Raw genomic sequence first — 17,831 nt, forward strand, 5'->3', positions numbered from 1 at the left:
CATTATATATATACACACACATCACATCACATCACATCGTGTAATAGTTACAGTCCTTGGATAACCACGTTAAATTTCTTGTCATTTATTTTTTCGTTTCCGCATGTTTATCTTTTGTGAGTGTGATTTTGCTTCCGCGTTGCATCGCTTTGTTCCTAACAAGTGATATCATAGCTTTTGGCTCGTTCTTACACATGGTTTTGCATTAGATTATTTGCATAGGTTCATTTAATAGTGGTGTGCATGGTTCGGTTCGGTTCGGTTATTAGCATTAACCCATCGGTTATTGGTTAGGTTCGGTTAATTTCGGTTAATAACCAGTATCAAATTTTGGCTAAAATTTTGCTTAAAAATACATGAAATGAATGTTTAAATATATGAAATTGAGATATAAATACATAAAAATGATAGTAAAAATGCATATAATACATGAAATAAAAGGAAAAAGACTTGAAAATATTAAAAAATGATGAGTTCGGTGCGGTTCGGTTAATTCGGTTTACGGTTATATCGGTTCGGTTTCATCGGTTTTCGGTTCGGTTATTGCTCACCCCTATCATTTAACCTGTTCACTATACGGTTAATTGGAAAATTGCGGTTGGTTGATTGGTTTGTCATAGGGAAATTGGATGAGGTACTGATGATGGATAAACTAGAGAAAATGGAATCGGCCGGTATGTTGCTAATGACTAAAATTTATAGAGTTTAGTGGCAAGTCATGTGATATGTTGCTTGTTTGGAAGACCTTTTGGTTAGGGTTTGTGTTAACTGATTGTGTGTATGATCATAGTATTCTTAGTATAGCTTTCTTTCCATGAAAGCTCTATTGCTTTTATAACCGTCTATAAGTTACTTGGTTTGAAACTATGATTATTACTTCTTGTTCGTTTGGAACTGTGAATTATATCTTGTTTCATAGTGATCACTGGTACAACATTTGAGGATACATGAGATCTTGTGGAGGGTGAAATCATTTGCTTGGGAAGTATTGTAACATTCGTTAATATTCAAACTCGATACATAACCCGATTTATTATTCAAACTGATTCATTTAGTTATACATATAACCATATGTTACATATTTCATATGTAATAGTTTTTTCTTAAAGTTATTTAATAATATTAATCGTTACTAATATATATAAATAAAATTTATAACACTCATATTTTTTTCCTAATTCAAAAGTCATATAATAACATTATTTATGCATAACAAAATTACATTTTTTTTTAATTTAATTATCACATTTTTTTACCTAAAATAAATTTTTAAAAGATGAAAAATATTTTTCTACTCTGTTTTAGTTAATAATGTCACATTTTTTTACCTAAAGCATGCTTTTAAAAGATGGAAAATATTTTCCTACTCTATATTAATTTTGGTCACACACTTTTTATAATGATAATAAACTTGTTTGAATGTAATTTGTATGTTTCAACTCAATTAAACATTTTTGACTTATTCAATCAAATTGTAACAACTCTAGGGTTGTGCAACGGTTCAGAACCGTGAGAATCGAACCGGAATTGAAAATGACTGAAAATTATAACCAGAACCAGAACCTATTATAGTAAACCGGTTCGGTTTCAGAATCGGCAAAGTCGGTTCTCGCTAATCGGTTCTGGCCAGAACCGGTTCCGTTTATTAAATGAGTTGTGCAAACTTTGCAATTTACAAAAAAAAATTATATAATTGTATGTCTTCTTTCATGGTGAAATTAATTTAGATTACAATATGAACATATGTTATATTTTTTATTAAAACCTAATTGTTGAAGTTAAAAATATCATTAGCAACGATAGATTAAAGGAAGATCATATCATTTTATTTTAAATTACCTTGATAGCTTAAATCAAAATTGATCATGGTTGCTAAGTCTTGAATGCAAAGAATGAAGATTTGAATTAAAGAATGATTAAATGGATGTCGGTTAATAAGTTACTCTATAAAAATTGGGGATTGGTAAATTTAGATAAAATATTTTTAATATTCCGGTTCTTCGGTTCTAAGTATAGAACCGTCGGTTTTATCCAGAAGCGAACCGCGAACCGTTTAATGCTAATTCTGAAAACCGAGAATCATAAGGTAAAACAGCGACAAAATAGCAAAAGACGTCCTTTATGTTTAAACGTTTTTTCAGTGGACGTCCTTTAGCAAAAGAAATGACAGAAAACGTATTTCATACTTCAAATTCCGGTCATGTTACATCATTTGACATTAACCCAGTTAATTATTTTTTGTTAAATGTGCTTTGCACATGAGGACAGTCTGGGAAATTCACACATTTATTTAATAATTAATATTAAAACTTGTATAATTAAAAAAAATAATCTCTCTCTCCCTCTCTCTCCCCCCTACAATAATCCACCATCACCACGTAAACAACAACCGGCACCATCACCAACTAAACAACCATCCTTGGTCACCTGTTCTGGTTCAAGGTCACCGTCGCCATCGTTCAAGGCCATCCCAGCCAATTCAAGGCCACCAACTACAACCAGCCATTGTCGTCGCCACACTATTCCTCAACAAACACGCGCCACCACACAACCTTAATCAACTAACACTATCAACCCACCATCGCCAAAGATCTCAAAACCCATCACTACAACATCGATCGGCAACCCAAATTAGGGCTAATTCACTAGATCCGCCATGTTTGGTTATTACAGAATGCAACACTGGCGGTGGTTAGCGGGTCCGGTTGAGCCAAGAGCCATTCGCGGTGACGGAGACGGTGGTGACATAGGGTTCATCGTTGTTCCGGCGACGTCACCATGATCTCTCATCCATATTTTTTTATTTTTTCTTTCAAAGCATCACCGGTCAAGGCCGCCGCCACCACCGAGATCTTAACACCACCCAAGAACAAGGAATATTTGTTATAGAAATTCCGCTGATTAGGTTTGAAAAACGAGTCGGAAGCTCCAACCCCAAATGCTACCAACCGTTTTCCAGCTGTATTGTCAAACCCCACAAGCAAAAAAATCGAACTCAGATCCGGCTTCACCTTAATTTGGGGCTATCGATTTGAAGTAAATCGAACTCAAATCTCTCTTTGGCTCGAAACCCAAGTTATCGTCGGAGACTGGGTTTTGTTCAGATGTTGGTGGTCGCCATGTTAGCCGTTCGTATGAAACGGTGGCGGCGGTGTTCATCTACGAACATTTGTTCAATTATTTTGTGTGTTTGTATTATACTAACAATATAATATATAATGTTAAATAAAGTGTGTGTAATAAATATTACACAGAATTACAAAAATTGTCCTTTATGTTTGCACCAAATTTCAGTTGTTGTCCATTATTTTTAAAAGTAACATAATTCGTACTTTATGTTTCCAATGTTACATCGTTTGTACTTTGACCCTAACCTAGTTAGTTTTTATCGTTAAGTTAGGTCATGTGACATCCACATGAGGGCAAATTAGTCATTCTAACAATTTATTTAAAAAAACGTTTTAGTAATTAAAATGAAAAGAATATAATATATATATTATCTCTCTCTCTCTCTCTTTCTCTCTCTCTATCTCTCACACACACAATTCACCATCCACAACATCTTCACAGCCACCACCCACCCCACACCACAACTCTGCCAAACACCACCGGTCACCATTGTAGCCTCCACCTACAAAGAGAACAACCAGAACTACCACCGTTCACCACATACTCGAAAACTGTTACCCTACCACCGTTCGTTCACAACCTTCACCTTCACCGATGCAACCACCCATCATCGACCACCATAACGACCACCTTCCGCCACCGCTAACACTCTACACCACGATCAGCACCTAAAAAACCACCTAAAAAACCCTGAATTGGACTTGAATCACACCTGAATATAATCAAATCAAGGGCGATGGACCAAATCCCATATTAATCTGACCAAATTGAACCTGAATTAGGGTCGCCGCCAACTCTATATCATGTTTTCGAGTGACGATTTTCTTTTCCCGCGATGGTTGTTGAACCTAAACTATGTCGCCGCCAACTCCCTATCATGTTTCCGAATGTTTTTTTTTCGGCGATGGTTTTGGTGGTAGTCAAATGATGGTGTCCCTCTGTCAAAATCAGCCTCCACCACCATCGCTTCCACCATAAGAAACTACCAACACCATTGTTAGACCTGTAAACTCGATCCAAGAAACCACCCCTTGTTTGGGTTTAGGGTTCCGATGGGACCTGAATTCAGGATTAAGAGTCCGGCGAAAATGAAAGGGGTGGCGGTGGTGGTCGGCAGGTGGTGGCAGCAGCTAGCAGAGAAGGGTTAGATATGGTGGTGTCGTGATGTTGGAAAGGTAGAAATATTGGAGAGAGAGAGAGAGATAGAGATAATTGTATAATTGCAGAGAAGGGTTATTAAAATATTTTTAATTTAATATAGGTAAAATGACTAATTTGACCTCATGTGCCTTGCACATGACCTGACTTAACGAGAAAAACTAACTGAGTTATGGCCAAAGGACCAACGGTGTAACATTTGAAAACATAAAGTACAAATTATGTTACTTTTAAAGATAAAGGACAACCACCGAAATTTGGTGCAAACATAAAGGACAATTTCTATAATTCTGTCTAAATATTATAATTTTTTAAGTTGATTGTTAAATTACAAATTTAACCCATGTGTCTTGCACGTGACAAGTTTTAACAAAAAAATTTAACTTGTTACTGCCAAAGGACGTAACATGAACGGAATTTAAACATGAAATACGTTTTCTGCCATTTCTTTTGCTAAAGGACATCTACTGAAAAACGTTTTAACATAAAAGGACTTCTTTTGCTATTTTGTCGTAAAACAGGTTAGCGTGTTCTGAAACACCGGTTCGGTTCCGGTTCCTTGGTTCTAGTGGTTCCAAACCGTTTTTTGCTCACCCTAAACAACTCTAACTAAATTCACTTACAAATAGAGCTTTTTTCCTTCTCATTTTATTTTTCCGCAACTCAATTTACAAAGCATTGTTGTTATTCTCTTATTTTGGTGATTTTTACCTACTTTGACTTCATAGAGTCAACCATTAAAGTTCAAGACCTTTTCTTTTATTATCTTGATTCTTCTTTCGAGAATGTTAAGTTATATATTTCCTTGCGTGTTCGAGTCATTTAGAACTTGATGCAATGTTAAAAATTAATTTAACAATAGTGTTAGTCTATCAAAAATGATCTTGTATCACTTATGCACTTATTCGGTTCGGTTTAGTTTTTTTCTAACATCTAAAAACTGGTTATTATCATCGCATCAACTCAATAATAATATTTTTAGCAAGTTGGAAACGAACCTAACATAAAAGTTGAGTTCGAGTCTGACCGGAAACGAACCACTCGCTTAAACTCGATTTGGATCCATTTGGGATTTTTACTTGTAACAAGCCCTGCTTAATAACAAAATTAAGAAATATTATAACCCAACTTTTTATAGATAACTAAAATTAACCTACTTATAAACTTTAAGGCGGAAATTTTAAAAATACAATTATAGAGTAAACATATATTTTTGTCTTTAAAGGTTTAAAACATTAAACTATGAACCGAATCTCCTAAGTCTTTCATATCCGTTTATTTTCTTGAATCCTATATTAAAACTAGAAATATTTTCTAGGGCTGCTTGTCAAACCGAACTCGTCCGATTTAGCTTGCTTAAATGCTTAATTTCATCTTGTGTCCGCTCAACTTTATCAAGTGAATTCCATAACCCATTTTAATATTTTTAGCATTTTTGGGGCGTAACACGTTTCATGTTTTCTCGTTATTTCATGTCTATTGTTTACAAACCGGTTCACAATTATGGCATGCATGTTAATAATATTTCTTTCATATTGTTTATGATGACTATACATGTTTAATGTGTAATGTGCTTGTCGCTTTATGGTTGGCACATCAAACATCAAAGTGGGAGGTTTCGACGGGACGTATATGTGCTACCTATCCTTCAACTTCGGTTGTAAAGAATGGTTGTATCGTTATAATTCCCCTATGTTGGGGCGTTATTTTGGTTGCATTCCATTTACTTTATTTTTGAATATATTGCATTTGTGACATGTGAATCGACAAACATTTTTATATTATATGTGTACCAACTTATTGAATCTCACCAACATACGTGTTGACAATAATATATTATTGTAAATGTGTTGCAGGTTAAACCCGACAATTTCCTAAGGACGAAGACAATTAGTTTACCTCGGGATATATTAAATAAGACTTATGTGTTATCCGATGAAATGTTCTTTGTTTTGTTTTCAATTATGAGAAATTGTGTACTTGCTACTTTGTGAAATGGAATAAATATGATTATTGTCACATTAATAGTGTTACGAGCTTATGAGTGATCTGTACGTACCACCCGGACGTATTCCGCTTAAAGTCGGGGTGTTACTAGTACGATTGGGATTCATCTCGTGGAGTATTTTTCTGGCATGAGTTGAGATTATAGGGGCAATGGGAGTTGGGCATAGTTGACATGTTGGGCTGTATGGAGGAAGAACATTTGAAGATTCGATGTCCATATGATTTGAATTTCTACTTTTGATGACGTGTCTGCGTTGATGCGTCATGACCCAGTGAAGGCAGTGAAGACTCTTGGGTTCAAGATACGAGTATGGTTCATTTCTTGTTACTCACTTCAATGAAACATTGAAGAATTTTTCGGATGATGAATTTAGGAAGGTACGGGTTTATGTACTGCTGGAGGAAGCAAACCAACTTCCGAGTAGTAAAGTTTGTCTCGCTGATCTGGTAGAGCTAAGTGGATTCATTTTGCAAGTGTTAATCCAAGTGATGCGTGGATGTTAGTTGAGCGTGTTTATAGGTTTATACCAGGTCATGGGTTTTAGGAATAGTGGGAGCGTGAGGCATGTTCCGGGTAGACTTCAAATCACTGTTAGGTTTTGAAGACCCGAAATATGAATGGTAAAGTTTCTCTTCGGATTACTTGTATTTGGAGAATGTCTAACCTCTAGAAGTCATTTGAGCCAGTAGTGCGAGTAAATTAGAGCCGTTGAGAGATGACCTTATTGAAGCCCCCTAGAGCTCCAATGGGCCTTTCGGGAAACGGATGCAAAGGCTGCTGCAACTAAGTGGATTTTTGAAATCTTAGCTTGTTTTTGGGAACTGTAAGCTTGGATGACATATATTATTTGAAGTCTTAGCTTGTGCTTAGAAAGAATGGTTTAGAGGATTTCTCTTACCAAAGACTAGAGTTACTAGGTGATAGGGATTGTTGTTTGCTTGGATGGCGGGCTGGAATTTATCCCAAAGCCTTCAAGTGGGATATTACTGGGTTATGAAAGCCCTTTTGCCGGTTTTAATAGGAGACCCGATTTTGGTTCCTAGTTGTGTTTAACCGTAACCTTGTTTAGTATGTATATTCCATCATGTCACTGCAATCTTGAATCTGTGCTAATAAGAAAAAAAAACCTAGTTGCAGTCCGTGGATTTATGTCCTCCTCAGGGACCAAACCACGTTACAATTCTTGTGTTGTTTATATTTTCCTTTCTGTGTGTTATCATTTGTGTGTGTGTGTTGACGTTTCGCATTATCTCTCCTAACAATCATGTTGTATCTCACGATTAAAATCTGTCTCGCACAAATCTTCTGAGTGATCTCTAATAGATCACAACCATTGCAACCGTTTAAAACCGCTTACAGTTTCTTCTCCTTGAAGATTATTGATTTATCTTCACTTCTAACCTTGGTCTTTATTTCTCTTATATTAATGTTAGAAAACCGGCACCGGAAAAACAAAGACAACACTCTGTATTTTGTTGTAACTAATAGGAATCCTTTTATAAATATGACGAAAGAATAAAATCACACATTACAAAGACTCTCAACCCCTAATTATGCTTACAAACCTTGATCAAACGAGCTACCCTAAACTAGGAAATTCAATCTGTATTTTAATGACTCAACAACCGCATAAGCTAGGCCACGCTTAACTCTTGCTTAGACATGGACTCTTGTCCTCTGACCATTAACTTATCAGCCTTAACCAATTTAATTTTGATATGGACTTTGACTTTAAACAAAAATAACTTATTTGAATGAAGCAAAGACAACTGAGTAAGGCACATATACTTACTTGACTTGATGATTCTGAAGACAACATTTGGTCTTATTACATTAAATGCATGAGTGTTCTAGCGATCAGTAACTATTTTTAGGGCAACATCTACAAAAGAATTTATGGTTAGTTTAAAAGAGAAATTCTATAGAAATACCAACTTGTAAAGTTACTTACCAAAAATTTCAACTTCAACACACTTTTGAAGGAACCAGCCACGATTAGCATCTGTCCAAAAATCGTCGGCCATATTCTTAGACTTTCCATACAAATACCTCACCATCTTATGTTTTGCAAACTTAGTTGCCATATAGAGTGGCATCATTCCGTCTTTATTAGGGATCTCAATCAATCCCATATTTTTATCCACCATTGTCTTTGCTGTTTCTACATTTCTAGCTGTAGCTGCAAAACTAAGGGCAGTATTGTGATCACTATTCTGTAGCTCCAAATCTTTTTTATCCATCAAATTTACTAGATTTATCACAAATGCTTTCACATCCTTGGTGTTTTCTGCTGAAGCTGCAATGTGAAGCAGGGTTTCGTATTTTTCGGTGATAGCAAAACATAACAGATCTGGCCGTTTGTCAATAATTCTTTTAGCGGCCTTCCAATCTCCTGTAATTCCTGCATTGTATAGTGGAACACCAACCTTGATGTAGTCTTCTCTATGACCTTCTGTTTGGTTATTACATGTCACACCCAACATGAGAGACTTCAAACAAAAGAAGTGTAACAGCTAGAGTTTCTAATTAAATGTGATATTTATTTAAGAACAGACATCAAAACACCTATTAGAATGTCTTACACGATATAGGAGTAACAAAAAGTTTCACTCAATGAGAAATTACCAAGTAAATCAAAACGAGGTTGATTCGGCGTTGGAAGCGTGGGTGGTGGTGGAACTATCTGCTTAGGAATCAAAATGATAGTTTGTTGCTGCTGATGGTGGGTGTGGTGGTCTAAGGTATTGGCTGGAATTGCATGATCATAGCCAGTACTTGCGTTGCTCATCTTTTCGGCTGCAATATCACAACGATTAGTAATTAACATAACTGGAATGAAATCACAATAACACCAACCTTGATGTCGTCATGTCCTTTAATTCTAACAATTTTATCAAACATAGTTTGCCTCAATATAGCTTTTAAATTGACTAACCAACTTAATAGACTATAGAGTTAAGATCTGTTTAGTTGGGGGTAATTGAATGAAGGATTGGAGGGGGGATGGAATAGAAGAGGGATTTGAATGAACAAGTGTATGCAATGGATTGTTACCATTTATTTATCTTATTTAGTTAACCTATGATAATGAAATAAATTATTATTTTATATTGTTTGTTTGGTAGCCACAAAAACACGCAGAAATGATAAAGAGATGATAAATATACTCCTATCTATCTATATGTATATATATATATATAGGGGATGGATCTTGCGAGAAGTGATATTACAGCGAGAAGTGAAGGTATAACTCCATTAATCCCTAATTTCACTCCCTTTCATATGATGTTACATACATATATGTAGGTTGATTGTATTTATGTCTTAATTACACATTCAAACCTAACTACAAACATATAAATGTACCGAGCCACATTCAAACCTATGTACCTACACACATACAAACATAGATACACATATACAAACATACGTACCTACACACATACATATGCACCTACACAACGCATCTACACATAAGAAATGGAGTGAAATTAGAGATTAATAGAGTTACACCTTCACTTCTCGCTGTAAAAAGACTTCTGAAAAGATCCAATACACACACACACACACACACTAGTTTTTAATCTTCGTATTACGGAGGTTGCTTTATATTATTTGTTCTAATATTTATTTATTTTTTAAATTTTTTACTTTTTTTTATGTATGAAAGTTAATAATATACTTATGATTTGATGATAAATTGTCTCACAAATAAATGAGATGTTATAACTCGACTTAAAAGCTATATGAGTTTGATGAGACCCAAGACCCGTTTTATTTTTTTACTATAAAATTGGTTTTTTAATATAAATAATATATATATATCTCTTTTTAAATAAATCAGATATTAATTTTTAGTATATCCCTACTTTATAAGATTTTTATATCAAATATTTGGTGAGATTATTTTTTACTTTAATGAGATGTTATAACCCGTTTAAGAAATATCTGGGTTTGATGAGACCCTTACCCATGAATTCGGGTCAAATGCATGAGAAGTCTACATTTAAAAATCAAGCAAATCTGGTGACTTCAAAAAAAGGGGAGGCTACCACATCGCGACACGTAAGATTTTTATGGTTTGTTTATATTATATATATATATATATATATATATATATATATATATATATATGTGATTGATTTCTTTTGAGAACCGCTTTGAGTTTTAAGAACTTGAAAGAACTCAACGTAACAATTTTTTTTTTGAATTTGTTTTACACGTGTGTAATACGTAAGTGTAAGTAATTTACAAAAAATTACAGTATTTTTTTACACACCGAATCGACTTATTACACATATGTAACTAACAGTTAAACTTGCGTAATTATCAAAAATACTTACTCTCTCTTCTGCTTCATTTTTTAATTACATTTAATCTCAGCCACATATTTCATGTCATTTAATTAAATGTGTTGTCCAAATTTGAGTTCTTAAAGTTCTTACAACTCAACATGGTTCTCAAATTATCCCTCCCCTATATATATATAATTAGGATCATTTGAAAACCATTTTAAAATTGAGAACTTTGAGAACCATTTTATATCACAAAAAAAAACTCTTTACAAAAAAATAAAAGAAATATAAAACAAGAAAAAGCACGAAATAATAAATGTAAAGAAACCAAAATTTTTATTTTGCATCCCGTTTCATAAAAAAAATTTAAAAAAATCGATTTAGCAAAATTATACATATGTATAATACTTATTTTTTAATTTTTATACATGTTATTCTTTATACATATATGTACAATTAAGATAAATGATAATGTGCATATGTGAACATTATGTAAATCGAGATTAAATACAAATATACATATGTGTATAATTAGAGTTTTTTTATGAAACCATGATGAAAAATAAAAATTTTCGGTTTTTTTACTTTTTTAAATCTTTCATTTTTTTCGTTTTATAATATTTTTAAGAGGTTTTTTTTGTGTCACGAAATGAATCTCAAAGTTCTCAATTACAAAAGGTTCTCTTAGGATCCTCACCATATATATATATATATATATATATATATATATATATATATATGGATCAGGATCATGTGAAAATTATTTATAAATTGAGAACCATTTTGGACCACAAAAAACCCAAAAATTAAAAACAAAATCATAAAACAAAAAAAACGCAAAAATGAAAAAAAGTAAAAACGCTAAAATTCTTATTTATCATCTCGGTTTTATAAAAAAACGTCTTGGTATTGCTAAATTATACATATATGTATAATATGTACATACATTTTATTTTTATACGCATATATACAATTTAAGGTAAATAATAATGTACATATGTGTACATTACGTAAATAGAGATTAAATGAAATTATACACATGTGTATAGTATGAAGTGTTTTTTTTATGAAATTGGAATGAAATATAAGAATTTTGGTTTTTTTACTTTTTAAAAATTTTTGTTTTTTTTAAATAATCTTTTTACATATTTTTTAAAGGTTTTTTAATGGTCCAAAATGGTTCTCAAAGTTCTCAATTTTCAAATGGTTCTCTTAGAATCATTACTCATATATATATATATATATATATATATATAATACTATAATAAGAAAATGGAAATTGCGTCAATGGTGTTGGTTATGGCAGGGACGAGGGTGGCAGTGGCGACGGTGGTGGTGGTCAGATAGCGACAGTGTTGATGGTGACAGCAGCGGCAACGGTGACAATGGTGGTGGTGGCTACGACAACGGTAGTGTTGGTGGCAGGGAGGTCAACCAGTGGTGGTGGTGCTAGTGGGAGCAGTGGTGACGGTGGTAGTGCTAATGATAAGGTGGTAGTGGCGGTGATGACGGCAACGTGGTAGCTATGGTGGTGGCGGTCAGGTGGTGACATTGTTGATAGTGGTGGTGGTGGATGTTGTTAGGTGTTGGTTTGTGGTTATCATGTCGTTTTGTTAAAATATGGTGAAATAGGAATGAAATTAAAAGAAAAATGGAAGAGTGGCAAGAATGAATGGTTTTGATGAATTGAGATTCCTTATGTAATCACTTATTTCATTTCATTTACCTAACAAAGACTTTTTTTTCATTACCTAACAATGACTCATTTCAATTCCACCCTCAACTCCTACATACTAAACATTACCTAAATTATAGATTTCATTTTATTAAATTTCTACTAATTACATTAGAAGTCCTTAAACCAAGGGGTTTGTAACACTTTACGTCATTTACACTTATCGTCAATTTTCAGTTATGCTCATGTTAAATGACCAGTATGCCCTTATCTATTTGAAATTGTTTTTCTCATAAAACGGTGTTAAATGTTCAAAATTTACGGCACATGTGAAAAGTACATTTATTTTAACACATAATGAAATCTCATGAGACACTATGGATTGAATCGAATATACGCTATAAGAAGAAAAACTCATGGGGTGTGGGTAACTCGATTCGCCAACACTTGGGTCCGCCATTGATTACTTTAAATACTTTTGTTCCGAGTTATGTGAAGATACCTCTCACAAGAGAAAACTCATTTTTACTATAACAGTTGAGAAGTTACCTTCAAGTAGATTATTATCTGAACGAGGTAGGTTCGGCGGTGGTGGTGGTGGTGCCCGCGGTGAAACTGGCCACAAAACATTTGGAACGAGTTGGTTTGAAGAGCTGGAGCTTGTACCTGAGTCGTTCATCTTTTCAGCTGCAATGTTATAGTTATTAACAAGTAATTTAGCATGTCACAAGAACATCTAGACGTAATTTTGAAAATACCTTCGATTAATGAAGTGATCGATGAAGCCTCAAGCAACAGTGGAGGTCTTCATCCTCATTAATGCAGTTTCATGCTTCCTCCTGAATTTATTACGTCAAGTCAACTCAAGGTCAATACAAATTATTTATTGCTAAAATCTGCCTACCACAATAAAATGCGCAAAAGACAAATTCAGGATAATGCGAAGCAAGCAACTTGTGAATTTGAGAATAACTACGATTTAGGATCCCGTGCTTCGCGACAGGACCGTTAAATTGAACAAAAAAACATAAGTAAACATGTTAAACCATAAACTCGCTGCAAGTCGACGTAAAGTCAGTCTATATCAAGTTACGACATCGAAACTATACAAAAGAAATAAATCTGTCAATGCCAAAATATAACAAATTATCATATGTGGAACCAAAAAGACGTACCGGCATGTTACAGTTGCGAACCAACATAAATTATGTTCGTATCAGCGGTACCAACGCAAATTTGTAAGCATAAATTAGTAATCCAAAAAAAATATATTTTAAAGGTGAGCTAGGTGTCAAACGTTGAAATACGGAAATAAAATCATGCGACGATGAGATATTTTTAAATCATGAAAAAAGTTTCGGTCATTATAAAGACGAACTATAAAAAACATTAAAGCGAAATCTAAGAAAATCGTTTAACCAACAAATAAAATATGTAAAGCCGACCCTTGTCCAAGTTTAGTGTTTAAAAAAATATGGTTTGTTAAATATTTTAATAATTTGACAAAAAAAATTATAATAAAGGAAATAAAAACTATTATTTTTATTTATAGAATTATGATTTGTGAATTGATAATTATAATAATTAATAAAATATTAAAAAAATGAATAATAAATTAAATAGTAATTTTGTGAGAGAGATTTAATCTTCTTTTTAATATATATATTAATATTATGCGCATTTTAACCAATATAATACATTAAATATTAAGTACAAAATTCCAGCTACATCACACCACCCCATGTTTCTGTCACTCGTAATTTCATCAAGGCTGGACTAGCACAATGACTCCGCAAGAGAGCTCCTATGGATGCGTTGGCTGTTGAAAGAATTGGATTTGGCACAGGATCAACCAACCACTCAATTTTGTACTAATCAAGCAACACGTCACACAGCTAATGATCTCATGTTTAATGAACGTACGAAACATGTTGAGATGGATTGTTGTTTTGTTCATGAACGAGCTGATTCAACAGAAATTCAACGACACACAGTCTCAAATCGCAGGGTTATTCACTAAAGATCTTGGAGCATAGCAACTTCGATTTTTTACTTGACAAATTAGACGTCAAGAATTTACACGCTAGCTCCAACTTAAGGGGAGTATTGAGATTTGATTTATTCACTAAAGGTCTTGGAGCACATTTTTTTCTTCTTTTCCTCGAATCACTCCTAAGTCCTAACTTGTTGCTATATTTCCATAAATAACCATATTTCTATAGTTATTTATTCAATTCATTCTTCAATCACAATAATATACAGGAAACGAATTCGATCTTCTTCGATATCAACACTTTTTGGAATATACTGAGGTCGGGTTCCCTTGAATTATAACTACACTTCATATATTTTGCCATTCACATTCCAAAACAAACTTCAGTTACTATTATAATTTTACATAATTAGGATTGACCAAATATTAAAAAGAGTCACTACTACAAAAACAGCCATAAGATGCGGTGATTTTGGCCAAAAGGTGCGGTTCTAGGACCGCACCAAATAGTATCGAATTTTTTAATAATAGGACCCGCATCTTTTAGAAAACCGCATCATCTAACCTGCATAGTTATAACCGCACCTTTTAGCTTCAATTCTTTTTCTTTTAATTAGCTAGAAACAATATATATACAAAACCAAATTACTATATATATATATATATATATATATATATATATATACGGCTGCAAATCTTCAAATATACATCTACATACACATATTATTTTATAGATGTAAAGCCAAATAATATATTTAAAAAAAGGTTTCAAAATATCTAAAAATCATGTTTCAAAGCACCACAAATGCAATCCGCATACAAAAATCATGTTTCAAATATTCAGTTCACAAACTCTAACTTTCATCCTTGCAAGACACGACTTCAATCTTCATACTTGCAATGTAATCTGAATCCAAAGTCTTCATACTTGCCTAACAAAACAACATATTCAAAGTCTTTATAATAAAGTCACCTAAGATATAAAGTATTTAGTTCACAAAAAAGGGAAATTTCGTCATTAAAAAACCAGTGTCGTTTAAAACCCGAACAACACAAGTCAAAAGTTAATCAAACTTAAACCCTACTGCATACTAATATTTAAGCGAGTTTGTACGTGACGTGTTAAATATAAATGAACATAAAATGGTAGCATTTTGTACTTGAGACACTTTAGAGAGTTGTTCATGCCCGACCCTTCAACAATCAAACTCCAAACACCTTAGTAATCCACTGAGCCATTAATTCTACGACCATAGACTCGATGTTCTTATGAGAAGTAATCTAAATAAATAAACAAGGTATCTAAATGTATACATATAAATAGAAAAGTTGATATTTTAAATATGTAAAACGCTTACCTTTTCAATAAAATCATGTTAGAATGGTCTCAACAAACTACCACATATGTTTAATAACCATAAAACCACATTCCCATGCTTCTTTTTGTTGGTTGATCTGCAATTATAGTTCACAATTAATTATTTTAAACACTTGAAAATAAATAAAGTTGATAAAAGAGTAGAGAACATACATTCACCACTACCCAAGTAAATTTCTCTCGAAAGCATTATCAATGAGACCCGATATGGTGTAACTCTCCTTACGTTTTTCCCTTTTTAAAGAATCAACAATATAGGCGGTTGAGATACCCGGTTCAAATATTAAAAGCGTCCAATAAACACTAAAAAGAAGACATTATAGAACAGTTAAATATGTATGTATATGATTATATATATGTGTATGTACCGTGAAAAAGTAAATATTACCCTTCAATATATGGTGCAAGAAAATATCTTTTGTTTCCATGATATTTGAATATTTCTTGCAATGTTGTCGGCGTGGACGTGTGATGAGTCACGATGCACCTCATCAACCTAAAATTATAAACAAATTGTTATACTATGAAAAAATCAAACTAAATTAAAAAATAATTATTATAGTAAATGAGTCGACCTTTTGTGGACGATAACTTGAAGTGTCTGTGGTGTCATCGTCATGCATTTGTGGCGATGTATTTGCACGACCCTGTGACCCGCGACTTGAGTCCACTCTTGGGGCACTAAGTGACTTGCTAGGTGGCCCTTGGTTCACAAGCTACAATTTAACAAAAAAAAATATTCTAGTAATTAGTACTGTATTTATATACTAAAATATATTTTAATATAAAAAATACCCTTATTGCATCTCTTGGCCATTGAACGATCTCGTCAACCATGTGTTCAACTCGTTCAAGTTCACTCGTCATTGTCACACTGTAGACTTTCAACTTCTTAAATTCATCAATGACATCATCCACCGAAACCTTGACACAACCCTCCATTATTGTATCAGTGCTCGGCCACGACCAGACCATACCATCGGCCACCTTCTCTAGTGAATCACCCACTTTTAGTAACAACTCACAACTGGTGAGGCTCTGAAAAATCATTCAGAATTTTAGTAACAACTCACAACTAGTAACAACTCACCCACTTTTGGCAAACCATTCAACCTTTTTAATATATATAAAATTTATTTTAGCAAATTATAAATATATTACCTTAATAGGTGGATAGTCAACTCGTATATCAGGTCTAGCATCTACCTCGGGTACCAACACTTTATCATGATTCACGTTCTTAAACAATCCCCTATGAACTTTTGTATAACCTATAAATACAATATAACAAGTAAATTAATTTGAACAACTCATGATATATATATATATGTGTGTGTGTGTGTACACAAACACACATAGTTATTACCTATAATCTGGGATATGGTCCTTGATCGTACCCCATGCTCGGGTCCAATAACTCGAACTAGTGGGTCTTCCTTATTTTCATAATAGCTCCCATCCGCTATCATACTTTTCTCCACTTGTTTCTATTAAAAATTTTGCTAAAACATTAGACTATAATAATTACAAATCAAACTGAATTCATGTTTCATATAATTAAATAGCATAATCATTTACCAAAGTATCGGCCTTCTCAATTGCAACATCATCAAGTGAATACAACTTGGTCTCTTTGTTTTTGGTTGCGTGACCCATTATAAACAACTTTGAACGTTCGTTTAGTATTCCTTTAAGTACTGGGTAGCTTGATTCAAGTTGAGGCCATACAGTTTTCATCTTCCTTCTCATACCACTCCATCCATCGCGTCCTACATGTAGATTGTGTTTTTTCTTGCCATTGCTAGCTTTAGCTTTCTCTCTTATTTCCTTCACACAATCAACAAACTGGTATTAACTCAAAAATAATACTACTAGCAATAATAAAAATCTCAAAAATACCTGATATTCCTCGCTTGTCCTTTGTTTATAGAACTCCTCCCAGTCCTCAATTTCGATAAATTTTTATACTTTATAAGCTTTCTCTGTATCGGGCGTTGTGTTGTATATATAGTCTCTATCAAGCCTATGTCTAAAGTTAGTACCAAGTCTTGTAGCCCACCTCCTCATATATGCTTTCGGGGCATCAGTATCAATTATCCAATATTTCTAAAATTTAAACAACAGCAAGTTAAAAGTATTTATTAATTTATAGGTATTCTATATTTCTTAGAAGTTAAAATATAATTTGTTCCTTT

At 33.4% G+C, this 17,831-nt stretch overlaps 2 protein-coding genes across 3 annotated transcripts; both read right to left on the reverse strand.

Annotated features, from left to right (window-relative positions):
- Positions 1 to 8,154: 8,154 nt before the first annotated feature.
- Positions 8,155 to 13,160, reverse strand: LOC143613821 (uncharacterized). Of its 2 annotated transcripts, XM_077087432.1 has the most exons (4): positions 13,024 to 13,160; positions 12,815 to 12,952; positions 8,921 to 9,091; positions 8,155 to 8,747 (listed from the first exon to the last, which is right to left on the reverse strand). In XM_077087432.1, exons 2-4 carry the CDS (start codon positions 12,942 to 12,944, stop codon positions 8,239 to 8,241), a joined length of 810 nt encoding a protein of 269 aa, XP_076943547.1. In that variant the 5' UTR covers positions 12,945 to 12,952; positions 13,024 to 13,160; the 3' UTR covers positions 8,155 to 8,238. The 2 variants fall into 2 exon arrangements, 1 of the variants encoding a protein (XP_076943547.1); XR_013150186.1 differs by lacking the exons at positions 8,155 to 8,747; positions 8,921 to 9,091 and adding an exon at positions 12,570 to 12,711 and having other exon boundaries at positions 12,742 to 12,952.
- A 2,267-nt stretch (positions 13,161 to 15,427) lies between these two features.
- Positions 15,428 to 17,831, reverse strand: LOC143613824 (uncharacterized). Its single transcript, XM_077087435.1, has 7 exons — positions 17,536 to 17,831; positions 17,215 to 17,463; positions 17,003 to 17,123; positions 16,798 to 16,907; positions 16,432 to 16,674; positions 16,212 to 16,352; positions 15,428 to 16,132 (listed from the first exon to the last, which is right to left on the reverse strand). Exons 2-7 carry the CDS (start codon positions 17,383 to 17,385, stop codon positions 16,028 to 16,030), a joined length of 891 nt encoding a protein of 296 aa, XP_076943550.1. The 5' UTR covers positions 17,386 to 17,463; positions 17,536 to 17,831; the 3' UTR covers positions 15,428 to 16,027.

This window comes from Bidens hawaiensis, unplaced genomic scaffold, assembly GCF_021521415.1.
Source record: "Bidens hawaiensis isolate Kalapana, Puna unplaced genomic scaffold, B.hawaiensis_p1.1 tig00038267_1, whole genome shotgun sequence".
Classification (NCBI taxonomy): Eukaryota; Viridiplantae; Streptophyta; class Magnoliopsida; order Asterales; family Asteraceae; genus Bidens; species Bidens hawaiensis.